Source organism: Ptiloglossa arizonensis, chromosome 8, assembly GCF_051014685.1.
Source record: "Ptiloglossa arizonensis isolate GNS036 chromosome 8, iyPtiAriz1_principal, whole genome shotgun sequence".
NCBI classification, from domain to species: Eukaryota; Metazoa; Arthropoda; class Insecta; order Hymenoptera; family Colletidae; genus Ptiloglossa; species Ptiloglossa arizonensis.
The window spans coordinates 7,602,934-7,624,457 of NC_135055.1; the positions used below are offsets into that span (position 1 = coordinate 7,602,934).

Sequence of the window (21,524 nt, forward strand, 5' to 3'; positions counted from 1 at the left end):
TTCAACAAATGTATTTTAATATAAATTTTAAGCGTGTGAAATATATTTGAATATTGAATAATAAATAGTTTATTTTATTTCCAATTCTACTTCATTATCATTGAAATAAAGTATTGTTTTACTTTCGTTCACCATTTAAAAACATATTTCAAATACATGATTATAATTTTTATCCATTTTTCGTTTTTAGTATGTAGGTAAAAAAGGAGCGAATTTGATTATCCCGCGCTCTTTCGAGACAAATTTGTCGTTGCGGACGCGACCAAAACGAACATCGATTCTGCAGCGCGATTGTAAACAAGACTGGTCGGTCAGAGTCGTCCGGCGCTCGGGTGGAGTCGGGCGCACCTTCGGGGACGGAGACTGACGTCATAGCGCAAGATGGTCGCCGGTATCGGAAATGGAGTAGCATAGAGGTTGGGCGGTAGGAACGAACCGTAGGTGTGTCAGTACTCGGCTTCACCGCGATAATGCCATCGAAATGCCGATTGTTGCACGCTGATCCGCGCTTTGCGCAGTGCTCGTACGTACGATCGGAATCATTCCGTCAGCCAAGTCTCGAATGGTGAGATGATAAATCACGAAATTCTCAGAGGAGGACCAAATTGAACGGAGTGAGTTTTAAACTTGATTATTCTGAGCTGAGACAGAATTTTGTCTACTCCATACGTCGTGAATTCATCAGTGATACACCAGTGTTCTACGGATACGACGAGTCTACGTCTGAATGAGATCGAAGTGGAAAGTAAACGGTGGCCTGCTAAGCGATCGCCCCGTGCTGTTCGACGATTCTCCACGATTGTCAGACTCGCCTGCCCGGCTCCGAGAGAGAGCCGAGTGCGTTCCGTGGGTGTCAGATTTGCATTGAAGTGTACCGATTGAAAGTAGTTGGGTCGGATGTAAAAAAAAACGAGATGGAAAGGGAAGGGTTCGCGTATCGAGTTGGTTCGTAAGACATCAAAGCGTGCGTTGTGTGCAGTGTATCCGGCAAGTCTTCTTCGTGATCTGTCAAAACTGACTCGGCGAACAAACGGCGTGTATCGATCTATTTGCGACCGGTCGCGTGCTCCGGGCACCAAGTTTTCGAAGCGACCACATTGATCGATTTTTCGAAGGGACTCTCTCACTGCCTGCAACCGCCTCGTGAGCTACGTCGACACATCGATTGTCCCTTTCCGTAAACAATAATATCGACGGACGAAAAAATGTTTCGCACGGTGGTGAAAATGAGACATGAGTTTCGATTACGGTGAGTCGGCTAGTAGCCGGCCAAGCAACGTTGAACGTAGAACTGTCGAACGATTACTCGAGCGATGATTCCGCCGATAAGTACTAGTTAACGGAAGAACGATTTTGTCGCAGGCACTTCTATCGCGAGGTGAAAATTTCACTGCGAAAGTAGTCGTAAAATACGGTTTTTCTTAAAGTAGAATAGTTCATCGTCTTCGAAAATAGTGTATTCCGACGTGTGGATGAATTCCGATTGGGATTGGTCCGTGAGAACTAGACGAGAGAAGAAACAAGACGTGAAAGAGCGTGAGCGTACAAATCGAGGAAAATGATTAACTGAAAAGATCGAAAAGGGACTAAAAGGTATCGGAAAAGAGGAACCAGAAGGATTTATCTCACTCTGTCGCGCGCGAGTGCACGTATCTCCGCGCGAGTGTCTCCTCTGTGTCGGTGATTCTAATTCCCATTCGCGTGCGTTTCAAGTGGAGTTTTCAGTGTAACGGAGGGTGAGAGTAGGATATACGTAAAATGTGGAATATGATGTGCGACGTGATGCCGACTATCGCGGAAGACAGCATTAGCCAGCGGAGTTCACAATTCTCCGGTGAGGATGTGAACTTCGAGCAACTAATGGTCTCGATGATCGATGATAGGGATAAGTTGATGGAATCGTTTCGCGAGAGTCAGGACCGACTGCAGGAGATGGAAATACGGCTGCAGGAGGTCGAAAAAGAACGGGACTCGTTGAATCGTCAACTTAACGCCCATATTCCTCAGGTACGTCCTTACGTGCATTAGTTTCTTTATCGTCATCGTTTTATCTGTCATTTAAAGAATCAAAAGATCACTGTATTGTTGAGGGCAATTTGATCTGCGTTTGCTTTGAAAACCGCAACTTGCCGATGACGTTTCATTTTATTCTATTCCATCTAGAATATAGATGGAAAAACGTTTAATTGTAAAGTTATACCTGAAAATAAGCTAATATCAATGTTAGCGTCCTTGTCGCAGACTTGACAACCCCGAAAAAATTTCATTTATCGATGTAAGAATATTATATCGATCTATTTTTCGTCATCTACTTTAGTTTGTGGAATTTGCAAATGCTGTCTTCGTTTACAAATATCACAATCAATGCATACAATTTTATTGCTCATATTCTTGCTACTTTATTTTATTGTTCAACCCAGATAAACGATTTCTCGGTGCCATAAAAGGAGATAGTAAATGGCAATTGCGCGTACAATTACACACAAATATATAGAACCGAACGAATTGTTTGTTACGTCCTAAATGGAATACTAAAGAAAGGGGATGGTCTAAAAAATGTTAACCTACAGCGTGGTTGAACGAGGTTGGATCGCCACGTGGTAAGTTCGCCGATTAACAGGGGAGACACAGATCGATATTCGCCTCACGATAAAGGCACAGCAAACAGTACCGTTTTATCGTCGGGGATAGATAGAAAAATTGTTCGCTCGGCTGCTTGTGTCGAGAGGAGTTTAAAAGCAATTTAACCCTTTGGAACGCTTATAAGCGCTGAGTCGATTGATATACCATATGCGGTGAACGCCTACGGGCGTTCAGCGTGCACGTCTATCAAATACGACCGTGAGATTTTTGGATACAGCGCATGCTGAGGATTCGAATCTCAACGTCGAAAGCGTCAACGATTAGTCGTAACTCGTGACACTTTTTCTCATGTTCTTCCTTAGAAAATCGAAACGTCTCCGAATACGCCTTTCTGTTAACCGATATTGGATTTACCTTCACAAAGGGAAATTTGACAAGACTGTTACGACGTTTTACTAATTGCACTACACGTCCCCGATTATGGATCTGTAATTGCTGAAAGGTTTACGTAATGATTACGGTGGAAACGATTTAACCGACACGTTATCTTCGCAGCGTCCCACTTTTTTGAGAGAGACAGAGAGACGTATAACATGGCAAACCGTATGATCAGATTCTTCTGCAAACAGAGTTTTGTTTTATTATTACTACTACGAACGTGTACAAAGATGTTTAGATTGCCTCGTTAGAACCTTCATAGAGCTTGAAATGCACCGATCAAAAGCCATTAGGATTTTCTAGTAAATTCTGTAGAATAAACTAGGTATTAAAAAATTGTATAATTAATACAGTAGTAATTACTCTAATTTACGTCGCACATTGGAAGATTTAAATTGTCGAGTGCCATTAATGAGCGATAAGATCGTTAGGGACTAAAAAATGATTATCTTAAGAATAAGTTCAGCGATTTAATGAATCGATTCTTTCTTACTTGTTGGTTTTTAATATAAATAAATTTCACTGCATCGATAGAAAATTGAGTAAAATTCGAAACAAATTTTTGCTTTATCCTAAGCTGGTTTTCTTTTACTATTAACACGTTCTCTGTGCTGGGTAGATTTAGACAACTTTTCGTTCAAGCCGAATAGATCGTATACGCCCCACATTATCAGGATTAGTGTTTCACTCATGGTATATGTTGTACGATATTTGTAATATCGCAAAAATTGTTATTACGGAGAAAAAGGTGTAAATGATGCACAATTGTACAAAGCGAAAATTTCTATTTTTATAAATTATTGTTGTTATACATACCTACATAGTTTAACGTGTTCCCTACTTTGTGGGTAGTAAGCTTTCATGTAACGTTATTTAATGGTGCTAGAATTAATTTTAAATGAAACATTTTACTTCGAATATCGTTAATAATATTGTTTACGTTATATATTCTTTACAATCACAAAGTCACACTGCCGTGTATTTGCTTCGAACGTGGTGAGTATAATTGCAGCTTTTTGGTACAATCATCACAGAATATTAATATTTTTATGATAAAATTTCTTGCCGATTTTGTACCAACTTTTTTAACATTACTTTGATAACAAATTTTACGTTTCCTTACAAAAACAGATTTTTCTTCTGTTCTTTTTGCTTCGTGACTCTTTCTTCTTGGTATCATAGGTGCATCATCATTATCACGGTCTATATTGCAGGCTATTGGATACATGCATATCGTTTTCCAAATTTAAGATTTGGTGTTTTACTGTCTGTAACATTATTATCGTACATTGAATATTATAATCCACGCACGGTACGATAACTGTTCTACTATACAATATTTAAGTATCGATACACGATTTTATAAAAAAAGATTTTGAAAATTCTCATTTAACAACGAACATTTCAAATGGCTCGAACAGAAAGTTTAAGAACGTGGTACTTCTGTTCGAATTCGATAGTTGCCTTCACTGCCTTGTGTTCCATAGCAAGTTAAATTTATTTGAACAAAAATTAAATCTCTTAGATTCTTTAAATTTATTCGAACAAAAATTAAACATCTCTCAGATTCTTTAAATTTATTCGAACAAAAATTAACCATCTCTCAGATTCTTTAAATTTATTCAAACAAACATTAAACATCTCTTAGATTCTTGAAATTTATTTGAACAAAAATTGAACATCTCAGATTCTTGAAATTTATTTGAACAAAAATTAAACATCTCTCAGATTCTTGGTGGTTTTTAAACGCACGCTTTTGTTTAGCTTATCATTCAAAGGGTTAATATTCTCAGTGCAGAAACGTTGCATTTTGCAATCTTTGACCTTCGCGTCTAAAGGAATACAAGCGGAATGACTATCGCAGCTTGTACGTAGGTAGCATAGGATGTTGCGTTCTTAATCACTTTCCAAGAAGCGTGAAATCTTCAGCGTGTCGACCTTTTACTCAAGCAACCAGTTCATTTTTCATTTTCTTCGGCATCGGTCTGAAATAACAACCGTTCTCCGATAGTTTCTGCTTGTTCTCACCTTTACTGTTTCCTGATGCATCGTTACGTAACAATAAGTTTTTTCTACACCGATGCATTTTCTAGAATGTTGTCCAACTAGTAAAAAAAATATTGTCATCTTTTGGAATAGTAGATATTATGAACTTTGGGGTTCAAACGTTTTCTATTAACTTGAAGCATTAGAATGTAAACGAAATTATAAAACTTTCGATTGAATTTTTGTAGTTTTAATTTAATATTTTTCTCTGCAATACGTGGCGATGTTTGCGGTCTCGTGACTCCACGAACGACAAGTGTTACGTGCAATTAAGTGCATTAATTGAGTGTCACTCTCCCGTGGGAGAAAGAACTGAGCGATGCAATGCGCGAAAAAAAATTTCAATGACCGGATTGTTGAATTCGATTCGAACCGTTTACAAGAAATATTGGTTGTGTATTCTTTTTTAATCAATACAGGAAATATTGTTTCGAAATATTTACCTCGAACGAGTCTTTCCTCTTCAAATAAAATCATAAGTGATTCTAACAGAGTTTCGTGGATTATGTTTCATTAATTCTAAATTCCGTAGAAACAAACACATTGTTTATAATAATTCGTCTATCGTCCAGTACAGTATTAAGGGGGTACACCACCCTGACGAGTCAAAAATATCGAATTTTTTTTTCTTAGTTTCTTAAACTTTGAAGTGTGTAGTATGTTCTGTCAAAAAGATATTTCGAAATTCAAACATTCAGGGAAGTTGCAGTGTTAAATAAACTTGTTTTATGTTTTTCTCAACACTATATTTTTCAATCTGGCCGACACGAAATCTCCGGAACTACACATCCGGTTCACTTAAAATCTTATAGAGATATTCTGCTTAGAGTATTTTACAATGTAGCGTACGATTTTTGTAACATATATTAATTATTTAATTTTTTACAAACGTTTAAAGTCATTCGTTTTTATAAAAATGATTGTTTTTTTTTTCAAACTTCGACCATTTCTACAATTATTAAAATTTTCGAAAAATCGTACGCTGCATTTTCGATAATAATCTCTAGTTTATGAATCGACAATATTTTTTTATTTGAAACCTCCCAGTTCTTAACAATTGTGACGGCCAACGGACAATGTTTTACCAGAAGTGGTTCTGGAAACAGCGAATAACTTCGCCATTTTGTACGATTTTTACTTTCGCAAAATTGTAAAACGAAACTGAAAGTTATATTTACATTCTCTGAAAAAGACTACATTTTTCATTTAGTAACTACTTGGAAAAAAAATTCGCAAAATTTACCTATTTCCTGACGTCTCAGACTGGTGTCCTCCCTTAAACTATTTAAATAATATCGTAATCCCGCGATGTTTGAAAAACTCTGCTCGGCCGTACAACGTGGAGCGATTAAACGGTTACGAGCTTGGGATTATTATCGTAATCTCGTGCAGATCGTGTCGCCATATTTTAACGACTCCGCGGTTTCGTTCCATTGTGAATTCTCACTCACGTATTATCGCTCGCACTTACGTGGGCTCGGAGCTAGATCGATCACTATTTTTTCACGAAAATTCTTGCTCGCGTAAGATACACAATTGTTGCAATTTTTCACAAAAATAAACGAAAGTAGGTAAAATAATAAGGTCTTCTCCAATTTTAGGATTAGAGTAATCTTCAAATGGAATTGGAACGATTTTTCTGCAGATATCTTCACGAAAGAATTACTGATAGATTGGCAAGAATTTTTCAATAAAATGAATTCAAAAATGCTCTTATACGGACTATTTTTAATAACCGTATTGGCTTGGCTTTGATTATCAAATCACAGGTAATATAAAGACACATTATGTAAATCTAAAGAATATTCTTTTCGGATCTTCTCTACGTTAGGAGGATATCCCGAAAAGGTCTACACACCCTCTGCAAGTTCCCTTTAAGCTCTTTAAATGTCGTGAGAAGATTTACAAAGTGAAACGTCCTGAAAACGTACTCTATCAACATCTCCGGAACATTTTCCAAATGTCCGAACATTAACATTTTCTGTTCTTTTTGTGAATGTTTACAAACGTTACGATAATGTTTTGCAAGGCGTATAAAAATCATTTCCCGAATGTTTAAAAACGTTAGGATAATGTTTTGCAAGGCGTATAAAAATCATTTCCCGAATGTTTAAAAACGTTAGGATAATGTTTTGCAAGGCGTATAAAAATCATTTCCCGAATGTTTAAAATTATTATTGAATAAAACGTCCTCTAGATTGTTTTTAACGTTTGAACAGTCCGATACGGGACATTCGTACGAACTTATTTTTCACCTACGATCAATTTCCGTATTTGAATATTATATTATAGTGTATAGGAGACTGTATTATACATACATATATTTGGGAAGGTATACATACAGGGCGAAAATAGCTTGATCGTTTCGAACATCTCGCTTCTTTTTCACTATAAAATAAAGTTGGTTGGTTCCGGAGGGCCAAATATTATGATAGTAAACAAATTTCGTCAAAGTCATATTTTTTGAGATTTCAAGGCCATCGATGATTTTTTAACTGTCAGTGTATATTTTCATTAGCACGATGTGATGACTGAGGTCGTGACATTCACATGACCTTGAGCGTGAAGAATTCGAAAAAATTTGGAAACCGATATTGATAATGAAATAAGCAACAGCAGTCTTGATAATTCTTAGACCGATAAATAAACACAGCGTTCTTTTACGATTAGTTCTTGTCTTTCGCTGTTTACAAACACTGAGTGATTCAATATTCTCTATCGATGATTATAGTAGTCATCGATCAACTTTTACGATCATCTGAGATGGTAGTTGTAACTATAAATTATTACAGTTTAATGTAAGCGTACACTGGATGTTTCCTAACGAAAAAAGATTCGTCCCACTGTATGTTTGAACGGTTAATTAAAACAATTCGAGAAACTGAATATTTAAAACGACACAAACAAAGTGATACAAAATTCAAACGATTTTAACGATTCAATAACAAAGTTCTATCGTTCTTACTGGCAAACACTACACACGTATTTCTTCGTGAAGTTTCGTGTATATCTGAAGTTACGTTATTTTCATTTTCTTCATTTAACGAGCTATTTTAAAAAATTGATCGACTAATAAGGACTATTGCAATATTCGATAATTAATTTGAGAAACGTTAATTTGATACGCGAGGTCTTTGGCAGTTCGTCGACAGTATTCGTGATATTATTTCGGCAGGAAGTCAATGCTTTAGCTTGAAAAGTCATAAATTCTTATTGGTCTTGTGTTCGTGGTGAACGCTAGGCAAAATTTACAGCGCGGCGCGTCGGTAAAATGAATTGCATCGGTGCAAGTGATTGCAGTGATTGTCTAAAAAGTTTGCAGACAGTAATTTATCGGGTTTTCTCCACGGATGAGACGCAATGACCTTCACTGATGTATTTTTGCACTGTCTGGCAAGATGCGACGAAAATTTACAACTCGTATTGGCTTCGACAGCGTCTTATTTTGGCAATAGTAGCATCGAAAATGTGTCGCATTTATCATCTGATTTAGCCAGCGTAGCTTTGTCTCTTGCATGCCATTTTAATTTCACGATGGAGTGCTTCCTTTTTTTGTCGAAATACAGGCAAGCCGTAAACTTTCGTTATTTCCAGTAATATAAAGACGAAACAATGTATGCATAACAAGTAAATAAATCTAAATGTATACATCACGCGGAAGTTTTCAATTTGTGTTTCTAAAATTAGCAACATATGTTACATTGACCTGAATCGTCGTCATTATAGAGATCATTTATTTGATTATTTTTTATTCGAGTGTCTACATATATAATTGTAGATATTTTTGCGTAGAGCAGACTTTCTCCAAAGCAAATTCAAAAATGTCCAAATAAATGTGCCAAAGGTTGAACTGAAATTTTTGTTTAAAAAAAAAAAAAAAAAACAATCCCAGTTTTCTACGATTGACATGTGCTCGTAGTCAATACTAAAAACTAGTTTATTATTGTTGGAGTAGTTTCGTGGAGTTGGCCAAGATTCATCTTTCGAAAATTTATAAAGTCGAACTTTCACGCCAATGGTTTATTGTTAGTGCGAAACACGAAACTGTAAACAGCTCGGCACACCAGGACTTAAGAAAACTTTATTACGTGATAATTACATATACATGTAACAACCTCGTGATGTTGACGAACTTTTAATTCACGATTTATAAATGACGTCACGCCGAGAGTATAATGAGGGTAAACTATATTTCCATCTCGTTTTTAATTTACACAAAGTCGAGCGAGCTAGAGAGTTAACAGCGATCTTGTATATGTCACACTTTCCTGTTTTTCATTTTGCCAAAGTTTTCTGTCTTAACGGGGAACTCTAGTCGAGAGTTTAATTTGTTTTTATCTTTTTAGGGATTTTTTTTTACAAAAAGAGTTTCTTAATTTCAACATTTTGCATACATATTTATTTATGTTTTACGCATGGTTACAATTTTTTCCAAGTGAAAATAATTAAAACTAACTTAATTAAATGTCTTTAAACAAGATTTCTTTAAAAAAAGTGTCCTACTGATTGAAACGATTTCAATCATTCTGTTTATCTAAAATGGAAAAATCAAAAAGATTTTTGATTGGTATGATTATGATTATAGTGTGAACCAAAAAAAAAAGAAAAGAAAAAAAAAATAATAGTGAAAATATACAAATTGACGGCACCTGTGCTGTTAAAAATTATGTAAAAATATAAATTCTAAGGAAAATTTAATATTTTGTGTGGCCTCCTTTTGCCTTGATAATAATGTCGACTCTTCTTTTACAGGTTTCATACAATTTGTGAATCACTTCGTTCGGAATCTTTTACCATTTTCTTTGGAATATCTCAAACAGTTGCATCTGCATTTTTAGTTCAAAACATCCCAAACATGTTCAATAATGTTTAAATCAGAACTCTCATTTGGTTAATTCATAAGTTTTAATGTTTTCTTCTCCTTTAAGTCTTTCAAACAATTTTGTACTACATGGGTAGGGTGCTTGAGATCATTGTCATATTGAAAAACAAATTTGTTACCAATTAGTCGATGCAACAGTATTGCATGCTGTTGCAAAGTCTCTATGCACTGTGCAACCGATTCAATGCTTTCTTAGCATATTGTAAAAAACTAGTAAAAATTGTTGCCCAGTATTAAATTTAACTATTGTACAATAGTGATATGTTGCATCTACGCCAATGAAGCTCTGCTTGTCGCTTGTTTCTCATTCTCTCACTATCTTGCTACCTTCTTCGTCAGTCAGTCCATATGCGTTGTAACTGCCGCGACGAATAGCGAACTAGAACTAAATGTGTGTGAAAGAATAGGTGTACTCCTTCCATTTTTCTCGCATTCTTGCCATGGGACTATAAGTCAGCGGTAAGCTATACCTGAATCAAGATTGTACCAATATAATAAAAGAAATTATGTTAGTTAAAAAGAACAATCATATGTAATTAAAACAAAACGAAGATCGAATTTTGTTCGGTTTTTAACCTGAACCTTCCCTATTTTCAGAGGGATTGTAACATACTTCAATGTAAACAAAATCCTGCAGTATTGTCTCTCGGATATTACAGGCTTTAGACCGAATTTTAATAGGAGGAAAAGCAGGAAGGTGACATTTAATCATTGTTATCTCACCGGCTCGGTCAACTTTGTATACATTGGGTATGAGATGAAAATACAGTTAACAGTGATAGGCATAAGTCTGTGACAACTTGAGAGACAGTACTGTAATTAAAAATAGACCGAACAAGCCATATTTAGACCACTCTAACTGGAAAAACATTACCAATCCAGTGAGTATATTCTCTTGAGGATATATCGAGAAATAGATAAATTTTTGTTTTCAATAGATTTTCCAAGTGTGAATAGAATCGCTTTCTATTGTTGACCACTGGTACTTTTTCTGGTTGTATGTAAATGAGTATAACCCATCTCGGAAGAATACAAGAGGGAATTACTGCAATTTATTTTCCTGAAATGTCTTTGGTTAAGGGTATTTTCAACCTAAAAATCGTCATAACAAAAGACGCTATGAAAATTTCGCACTCCGCAAATTGTTTTAGTAATAACCCATACCTTTTTGGACCAACATTTTAAAGCACGAACGTTAGACAAGATAGTAAATAAATAAATCTTATTTTAATTCAATGAACTGTTACATAAGAAAAACAATTTTCGTTGATAGGTTTTTTTGTCCCTAAATTAGCACACATTCGTGCGAATATTTCACATTCGTACAAATACTGGGTTTGGATAGAATGGAAAACAACTGCACTTTGTGTTTGTTACGTAAAATCACGATAACGTGCATATAAAAATTCTTTATCGGCGGTAACTTCTACAATACGTATCTTGTTGAATGTTCACCGAAACGATAAACGTTGCAAACAGAACGTATACATGTTGCAGATGCTGAAATTTTCGATTGAAATATAAACCCAACCTTTTCAGTTTAGTCATGAATGACGTACTGTGAGCTTCTTGTCAAGTTATCAAATCGGAATTAATCGTTTCACTGTTCGTGCACTATACATATGTATAGCACGTAAAGGACAGTATTGCTGAAGTATTTTCCAGTTAAGTAAAATTTGACTCAAAATTAACACTTATGATACAATGTTTAATTTATAATATTAACACTATAATATAGATACAAATTTCATTTTGATTTTGAAACTGTACATCACAGAAGATAATACAGTGTTTACTGTTAAGTTGCATTACGATCGGGATCTGGGGTTCATACTAAAAAGTTCTTGCATCAATGGCTCGCTTCGTTAGCTTCAAATAACTAAAGAGAGTAAGAAACGGTTAGAACAAATAAGTGAGAACGACCGAGATACATTGTGTCATAATTGTTTTTTTTTTTTATCGTGTTACAGTTTTCTCTCTTATTGTGTCATATAGTTATCACTACCACTTCTCGGAATTGTTGGCTAGAAGCGATTCTCGGTGTTATCTCTGACACGCGATCGACGGTGTCTCACGTTACTAACAAGAATAAGAATAAGTTACTGAAGTAAAAAAGTAAAAGTTTCATACTTTGTACCTTATCATTACACAATTACTATAAGCGAATCCATGAAGTTCTTATGATGAAAATGATACCAAACACGAATATGTTTAAGTAATTTTAAATTAAACGAGAAATTTGACTGTTTCTCACTTGTTTTTACTGTTTCGTAATTCGCGATTTCTTCCCCAATAAAAACATAGCTCGAGTGAGCCTCGCTTCGAGGGGAGATAAGAGCGATTAAATTTCGTATACCTCCCTTTCATTCTGTTACGGTCCGGTTCCGAGTCAGTGACAGAGTGCAAGAGATCGCTGTAACTGTCCGACGATAATCGCAATGAGTTATAATATACTCGTATTTTTACGAAAAGTAATTCATACGTCTCAATAGTTTCCACCATATTTTATATTTTTTTATTCGATATTGTTTACGAGGAAACAATAAGTTTAGAGACAAAAAAAGAAACGTATCAACGAAAATTGTCTTTCTTATGTAACAGTTCATTGAATTAAAATAAGAGTTATTTATTTACTATCTTGTCTAATGCTCCTGCTTTAAAATGTATGTCCAAAAATATATGGGTTATTTCTGAAATAATCCGTGGAATGTGAAATTTTCATTTATCTGTACCAAAAATATTGTGTTAAAATGAAGACAGAAACCGAAGATATTTTAATATCTGCATAGGTAATTCTAAATAGATCTTTATAATTCGAAACATCGATAAATCATTATTAATATACAGAGACCTAAGTGTATACAGTGGTGCTCGTATAACTGAAACGATTCCGGCCACTGTTTATTTTTCTTCAGTCCAGATTGACGACTCGAGTGGCTGGCAGCAGTAAAAACAAAAATCGGTTGACCGTAACTTTAAAGCGATGCCATGTACGTATCAGTTGACTCATTGTATCTTTATGAGAGTCACGGTTAATAACGACGGTTTTCCGATTAATATTTTAACTGCCGCGTCACCCATATTCAGATGACAGTAAATGTTCTATAACAGGCCGCGTCACTTGTATAGGGGTATGCTTATATCAACTACTTATGAAAGATCTTTATAGGCATTTGGAACTACATACAGTAGTTCACGAAAGTATTAATTAACAAATAAAATGTATACGTTGAGTTTTTCAAGATAAGATTGTAATTAAAGACACATAGGAGTCTCGGGAATGTATAAGTAAAATTACAAAAAAATCTGACAACATATGTACATATATAGAATTTACAAGGCATTGAGTATAAACATACCGTTTCCGAACATCACAAAAGTATTCACGGGATATAATAAGTGTCTGTTAAATTATTATAAAGGTAATATAAAAACGTAGTTTATTTAGAAAATTATTTTGAGTGCAAAATTGTAAAACATTCTGTACAATGGTGACAGTAGTCAGGGCAATTTGGACAAGATGCTATCGATTTCTTTACGTTTTTTCTTATTTTTAATCGATCCGTAAGATGTCTTTTATTTGAATAACATAATTTACATGCGCGTCTAATGCTCATCCCAGAAGCATTTTTTTCGAACGACGATATTATACTGACCACGTTTAAAATAAAATTTTATTATATCTTCGGGTAGGTCTAATAATTTTGTGGCTAATAATTCTCTAAATTGTCGCAACTGCCTCAGTATGTTTACATAGCGGAATGGAATCAAGTTTCAATGTTACAAGGAGAGGGCAAGGTCTTCGGGTTTTGTCGAAACTTTGCTAACTTGTAAATTTAATTATCCCGTTTATGAATATATAACATTATAGAGCAAAAACTCAATAATTTTTTAGATATTAATAATTAAAGTTTTATCGTTATGTAAAAATATAATTTTAATTTTTTCTATCCGGTAAATTAAAGTTCAATTGTTGGTGACTGTATAATTTTTTTTTACCTTCATTATAGATAAATTTCGATAGTCAAATTTATACATGAAAACGTCAATTATCTTTTAAGTAAAATGCTTTTATTTATAACATAAAAAGCAGAAAATAGTACATATTATTATATATAAAACTTCAAGATTAACTGTATTTTTTATCATTGTGTTAAAAAAATCATCTTAGTTGTACGCGAAGCTATTATTTGATACATACGACGTAGTTTTTCTGGCCTGCATTTTTTCAGCTTTCGTGGATGGAGAATTTCACCAGCTTATCAATACCAAATTTTTATATTTTTACATATGCTATACATTTTAATAAATACAAAGACATTTTATTTAAAAGTTAATTAGCATTATTATGCGTGAATTCCATTATTTAAATTAATCTATATTAGGGGGAAAAGAATTATGCAATTACGAAAAATTGAACTTAAACTTGCTGCCTAGAACTCTTTTACGTTATCGTCACATCACAGTGCTAATTGATAGATGAAAAATGAAAACTATATTTTTACGTAGTGATAAAACTTCAATCACTAATATTTAAAAGATTATTGAATTTCTGCCTTATAATGTTATATATTTACAATATTATAATATTTACAAACCGGATAATTAAATCTACAAGTGAGCAAAGTTTCAACAAAACTTTTAACCCAAAGTTCTTGCATTCTCCTTGTTAGAAGTGCGTTTAGTATAGCAGCGCACGTGGCCTGATCGAGATTTCTTTGTAAACACGCGCGGCAGTTAACGTGTTAAAATAAGACAAAATGTTGCCGTATTCGAACCATTTCCGATTATACGTTCATCGAATTATTTCTGGAAAACTTGCAACTATGTACAATTAAAAATGGCCCGAGTAAGCTAGTGTTTGGATTTATTTTCACTAAGATGCAATAGTAGTTTTCATTAATGAGTGCTTCACTAAGGTGCGGGCAACATTGCTTTGATATGCGCTCACTGTGCACGTATAATATGTACGTACCTAACAATAAATATAAGACGCGTTTGTTGTTGCACTCGGTCCAAAATATGAAAATCGACTTCCGGAATAAAAGAGCGAGCAACCGTTGAAATGTTACGGTCCGTTTGTGTTTCAATTAAGCGGGCAATACTTTATTAGAACATTTATTTTATCCAATTTTCTTCGCCCTTCGTCAGTTGTGTATATTTTTCGTTTAACTTATACAAATGTGTTCGCGTTTGGTATTATTTTCATTGTCAGGTTTTCATCAATCCGATGAGAAAAGATGATTAAAGTAGTGCTATGATACGTGCAGTAAAAAAATATGGAGATTTTATTTTTATGCTTTGGTAACTCATTAGTAATCCGAGATACTGTCGGTCGCGTGTCGGAGATAATGCCAAGGCACGCTCCAGTCCAGCAATTCTAGGAACCGATAGGGATAACCCTCTTGCAACTGTTTGGGCAGAAATTGCTGCAACTAAAAGACAGCCTTATATTTTGTATTTAAGATACAGGAATTAAAAAATGATTATTAAAAAAATCTGAAATTACTCTGAAATTATTTTAAAATAATATAAATAAAATAATATTTTACTTTCCTAATTTATGTTTACAATTAACACTTTATGGGCCGAACCATCCCTAACGAGATGTGCACGAATTCAACCGAAACAGTGTACTCAATGGTGGTGTTTCCTACGAATATAATTCTTTATTTTATAAATTTTCACTATTTACATTTTTGTCTCTTTCTCCAATTTTTAGTAACATATAATAAATTCGTCATATTTGCGCAACAAGAAAGGTGTTTTTTTACAAATTAACTTTTTGAAATCCTTTCTTGGTATGCCTGTTCCTTTTCGTACATTTAAATTGAACGATGCCAACAAGAAACGTAGGAATTCAAAATCTGGGCATTTGAACATTTTTCTACCGAGGAAACAATTTTTATAAATTTGAATTCTATGTAATACAATATACATACGAGTATTGTCTCGTTATAGGTCGTCCTCTTGAAGAACAAATACGACTTACAACGAATCAGTCCTCCATTTTGCAGTTCTTCTGTTTTCTTTGTCGCGGCGAATGCGACGAACTAAATACTAGTGAGCGAAACGGCACATGATAGCGGCAAACCATAAAGGGGTGCTCGAGTTTCAGCGGTTTTGATTGCATAGGGATACAGGAAAATAAATACCGTTTTTTTTTTTTTTTTTTTTATAAAGATAAGATTATTTAAATTAAACAAAATTTAACAAATTGTACTGTTACTATTATTATTGCAACTGCATGTATTATTAAAGTTGAATTACTGTTAAATTATAATGGGACGGAAAAGAAGCTCGTTAACGATAGACAGGAAGATTGACATTCTCAACAAGTTGAACGTGACGGGATGAACTATCCTCAATTTAACAGAGCTGTATCAAATTTATGGAGAAACAGTTCGACGCATTCAATACGAGAAAAGTAAATTAAGAAGCTACACAGCTAAAGGAATCTCTAAATTAAAATTAAAAAAAGAAAAAGGACACGCAGTTTTGAGAATTTGATAAACCGCTTTCAGATGTAATTTTTAGAGCAATGAGAAATCATATTAGAAAATGAGAAATCCACTCGCGGATTTATTATTACAGGAAAAAGCATTGGAAGTAGAAAATGAAATTGGGATACTGTCTTCATTCATTGCCAATAGGGGCTGGTTAACGAACATTTACAAATCGTCACGATATAAGAGTAGTTATTAATTGCCAAAAACTCGAGTGAACTTTATGGTTTATCGTCGTCATGTGCCCTCTCGTTCATTCGCCGCGGCAACTACAAAAACAGTGGAAGGAAAGAGGAGTACTTATAACGAAAGAGGAATGACGACCTATAACGAGGCAATACTGTATATCGCGTAGAATAATATGTTACACAGAATTAGTCGCGATATTACGATCTCAGTTCGGTCGCATATGAATCGTGAACCTCGATTCAAATTTCCAAGGTCTCGAGCTTCGTTTCAAACATTTTCTGGAGATAATTAACCCATCTCTTGGGGGTCACGAGCATGCAAAGAAAGAGTACGACTGTCTGAACGCAGAGAGCGCGCCTTTCTAATCCTGTTTATCTATTTCTTCCCGCAGCTTGAAAGTCATCGTGAAGTGTGAAGGGTCAAAGGGAGCATACCTCGCGCGTGTAGAGGTAACGAGCACAATGTGGAGCATCGATATATCCGTGGAATAAGGGAGAGAAACCGACGGTAATATCGATCCATTCGTCGCCCGATTTGCTTTTATGTACGCGCAGCCGTATTCTATCGGGTGTCCCTAACAAATTGTACACCTGCGCGAACGATAATTCGAAATAAAAAACGAATCGTGAATACGATTTTCGAGGTTTCGCCCTCGAGAGAGACACGTCCTTAGAAATGCGTCGAGCGTCTTTAATTCGTTGCAGAAATAATCTGATAACTGGAACGAAATCGAGTCTTTAACACCAAAATTACCAAAGGGGTCATTTGACCCATTTTGAAGTTCTATTTCAAGTTAATCAATTATTGACGACGGCCTGTAATATTCGATGACAATTATTGGAACAGAAAACTAATTATATTCGTAAATTAATTCGTTTTTTCCTCTTCGACCTGTTATTCGGGGAAGATGGACTTTTCGTTCAAGAAATCGAGCTTCTTTTATTTTTGGTCGAGGCTGAGCACATACAATCTTAATTAATTTTTATATTTTCTATTATATTAGGACGTCCCAGGGCACTTGAAAACCTTAATTCATGTAATCCAAGAAGCAATATTGTAATTAAAAGTACTCCAAGTGTAGTCGTGTTTAGATTCATTTTAAGTTTCCCTACTAGACGAAATTTGATCTAGGCTCGTGCTTAGGACTATGGCTGCAGGAGCACAGTTAATTTGTGACTGTGGTGAGTAAACATAAACAGTAATGCGATTAATGATATACGTTTTTATTATATTAAGACGTCCCGAAGGATATTGCGCATTTGAAAACTTTAATTTATTCAACCGTGAACATAAACAGTAATGTTAATAGTATCGTTTCTTACACTGCACTGGGTTAACACTAGAACTACCAAAGGGGTCATTTGACCCATTTCGAATTTCTTTTTAAAGTTATTCAATTATTAACGGCGCTGTTGCTCGCAATCTTCGGTGGAAATTATTGAAATGGAAGACTAATTATATTCGTAAATTAATTCGTCTTTTCCCCTTCTATTTTCGAAGATACGTTTGAAGTCATGTATAAATAGGAATACGTTCACCGTTGGTTGTTTAGTGTTAATCCCATATGGACATCCTGTATAATATGACATAAAGTTACAGAGATCTCATTCCATTTACTCGTGTCTATACGAAGAAGGACTTTTTCTGTGGTTTTCCTGTGAGAAAAATGCCCATATATATATTTCACACCAACTAAAAATTAAAAATTACAACAAATGAAAGAATATGAAATGCCACAAACCAGCTACGCCAAAGATTCGGAAGAAGAATCTACTTAGACACTAAAAAGCTACTTAGACACAGATTCAGAAAGAGGAATAAACCTGAAAGAATGGAATCTACCAAAAACAATAAAAAGAAAAAGGGATAACTAAAACAACACCAGATATCGAGAAAAAAACTAAACTTCCAACTAAAGAGACAAAACTACCGCCAATATTTATCGAAATCCATACTATGAACCCTCTAATGGTATCACTAAATCAATTATTGAACCAAAAATCATAGACGATCAAAAACTTTAAAAATAATCAAGTTAACATCCAAACTACAAACTCCGAAGATTACAGAAAATTGATAAGGGCATTAAGAACAAGAGATGCAAACTACTACACCTTTCAAGGTAAAAATGAGAGACGATATAAAATAGTGACCAGAACTCTATTCTAAAACCGACCCTGGAAAAGTAAAATACGACTCGGAATTAAAAGGTCATTAAGCTCTATGTATCACAAATTTAACAAAAAGTGGAACATCTGTTCACTTATCAATGTTTTTAATAAAACTAATAGCAACAGTTAATAGGAAAGAAATCTATAACAACAACCTAATATGTAATACAATAGTCACAATAGAACCACCAAGAACCAAAAGAGATAGATATACCTCAATATACTGGATGCCAATCATTTGGTCACATCAAGATATACTGTAATAGGAAGCCAGCCTGACTAAAATGTTCAAGAGAACATCTAATAACGCAATGCCCACAACAAGATCGAATAGAAAACGTTGTATGCGTAAACTGATACAAATAATAAAGGAAATATTAAAAAAAATGTTTCAAATTTTTCTCTGTGGATGTTTTCGGGAAAGAAGCATAGTTTATTAATTTTTTGCAATAATAGTGATTAACTCATCGAATATAGATTTCTTTTTTCGAGGTTTTTTACTGATGACCAATCCCGCTGGATTTTATCAGGAAAAATAATTATGCAAGAAAAAGAGTAGTGGGATTTTTAAATCACCTTACCCAGTTCATCGCTCGCGTATTATATCTGCCATCTAGGCTTTTACGATTGTCCTCAGAAATTCTACTCACGACTTTTCACCGCCAGGATTTCGTTTTTTCCCTAACCCAGTGGCACGTATTCTTCGAGACAAAGGAAAAAGTGAGAAGAGTATGGACAATAAACGGGCTAAAAATGAACCGCGCCGCTTTTTGTTTCAGTTTCATTAACCAGTTAGCTGTTCTTGACGAGTATACTCGTTACGAAGATATGGCAATATTTTGTGTTACGTCGAGTATACTCGTCATGTGTAAAAAGTAGTTACAATTTGCTGCTTCAATTGCAATTTAACGGAAACTAAAATTATATTCGTAAATTTGAAAATGGTTTCAATATTTGGAGGCCAAGACGAAATAAAATGTACAAATAAGAATATATAAATAATTATTATGAAGAAACTGTATATAGTGTGAACAAAGTAGTTGTTCTTTCCTTTGTAAATATATTGTTTTCTTTGTTCGACTAATATACTCGTCATCGCTTACTTTTTGCGATATATCTTAGGTACACATTTTTCAAAAAGGTTGCAACAGTTAACTGGTTGAGAGAATGATCGACGCGTAACGCGATTACGTCGATCGTAATGAAATCTCATAACCGTGGATCCACAGGCCACGCAGGACTCGTAATTAATTGTGATTAACAATGGAACATCAAAACATTCGCGATTAATTACAATTTATTGCACGGTACAGCCAGACGACGGATAATAAGATCGAATACGATCGTCAAAGTAATTGCAAATCTGTGTAAACGAACGTTTTTTATATGTATACAAAGTATGCCAAGCAACAGACAATACGAATGTTTATTTCTTCGGTAAGAGGAGTCTACAAAACATACGGGACGAAAAGTATAAACAAATTTTCTAAATTAGTTACCAATGGTCAGCAACTCGTTTAAGAAACGATTTGAAACATTATTTGTCCTAATGAAAATAAGCATTGAATATAATTATGGCCGAATGTGTGATTAAGGTGATTAAGTATTATATAATACATCATGTGCTGATGTAGTCTCAGCAGAGTTTTAAATTGTACAAGAAAATCATGTGAAAATCTTTGTCATATTTATTGTCAAAGATAAAATCAAACATAACCGAAAATTAAACAAAGGTTTGTCAACACTGCCTTAAAGAGACTTCAAAATTTAAAATAATATAAAATACACAATATTTTAAACAATGTTTTATTATACAGCAAGCTTTAGAGCGTCACCATGAGAGAATCGAAATTTATTTTTTGATAATTTAATAATACATTCAATGTTTCCATACTCTTCTGAGTACGTCTTGGGTGCACGCTAAGTATTAATCAAATACGTCGTATTTATGTATACGACGAGCCTTAGACGCACGCCGCTTCGGTCCAGATCATTCCAGACGAGCAATTTTAATACCAATTTGAGTTAATTCAGGTCCTTAATATGAATCAGAGCGATTGAATTAAATTGAACTTTTAATGACAGAGTGAGCAGACCCTTGCCATCGCGCAGAAAGAAAGTAATATCCAGCAATTCCCTTTTTCTCGTGCTGCAAGACATATTGCTACGCGAGCTCTATTTACACAAATAAAAGAATGCAAGAACAAAATGACAATTTTCATGAAATGGTTGCACCGAATTGTACAAGAGTGTATCGGAAACTTTCCAAGAAACGTGTTTTAATTGTTATTACAATACACGACACTCCACTAAATGCAGAATTTTATGTTTCTTTCGAAGGAAACGATTTTTCTTTCTTGGTAGCGAATATATAGAGAAAACAAATTAAAATTCAATTTCTTGTTAAAATAGTTTTAGTTATATTGGGTCGTCCCATAAGTTCGTCCCACGGTGTGTTTATACTTCTCGCGTTACGTTTTATAAATACTAGGTTGTTCAATAAGTTTTGAAGTTTTTTCCATTGTAAAAAGATACTATAAAATTTCAACTTTTGAACATCTACAAATATACGAATGAGTCGACAGAGTCTACATAAAAGTTCACACATGTTCATCAAACAGCTGTACCATTTTTAGAAAAATAAAACGACGAACCTAATAGCTCCATTTCTTATCGAACGACAAAAGTTATCGAGAAACCTATTAGTTT

At 34.4% G+C, this 21,524-nt stretch overlaps 1 protein-coding gene across 13 annotated transcripts in view; it reads left to right on the forward strand.

Annotated features, from left to right (window-relative positions):
* The first annotated feature begins 334 nt into the window (after positions 1 to 334).
* The window catches only part of Liprin-alpha (PTPRF interacting protein alpha), a 60,359-nt gene continuing 39,169 nt past the window's right edge, over positions 335 to 21,524 (forward strand). For 8 of the 13 annotated variants that reach the window (XM_076319334.1, XM_076319342.1, XM_076319343.1 and 5 more), the window contains exon 1: positions 336 to 2,007. In XM_076319334.1, coding sequence (XP_076175449.1) covers positions 1,759 to 2,007 — 249 coding nt within the window. In that variant the 5' untranslated portion in view covers positions 336 to 1,758. Of the gene's footprint in view, positions 2,008 to 21,524 lie in introns of all 13 variants that reach the window. The other 5 variants (XM_076319340.1, XM_076319341.1, XM_076319346.1 and 2 more) reach the window with 2 other exon arrangements.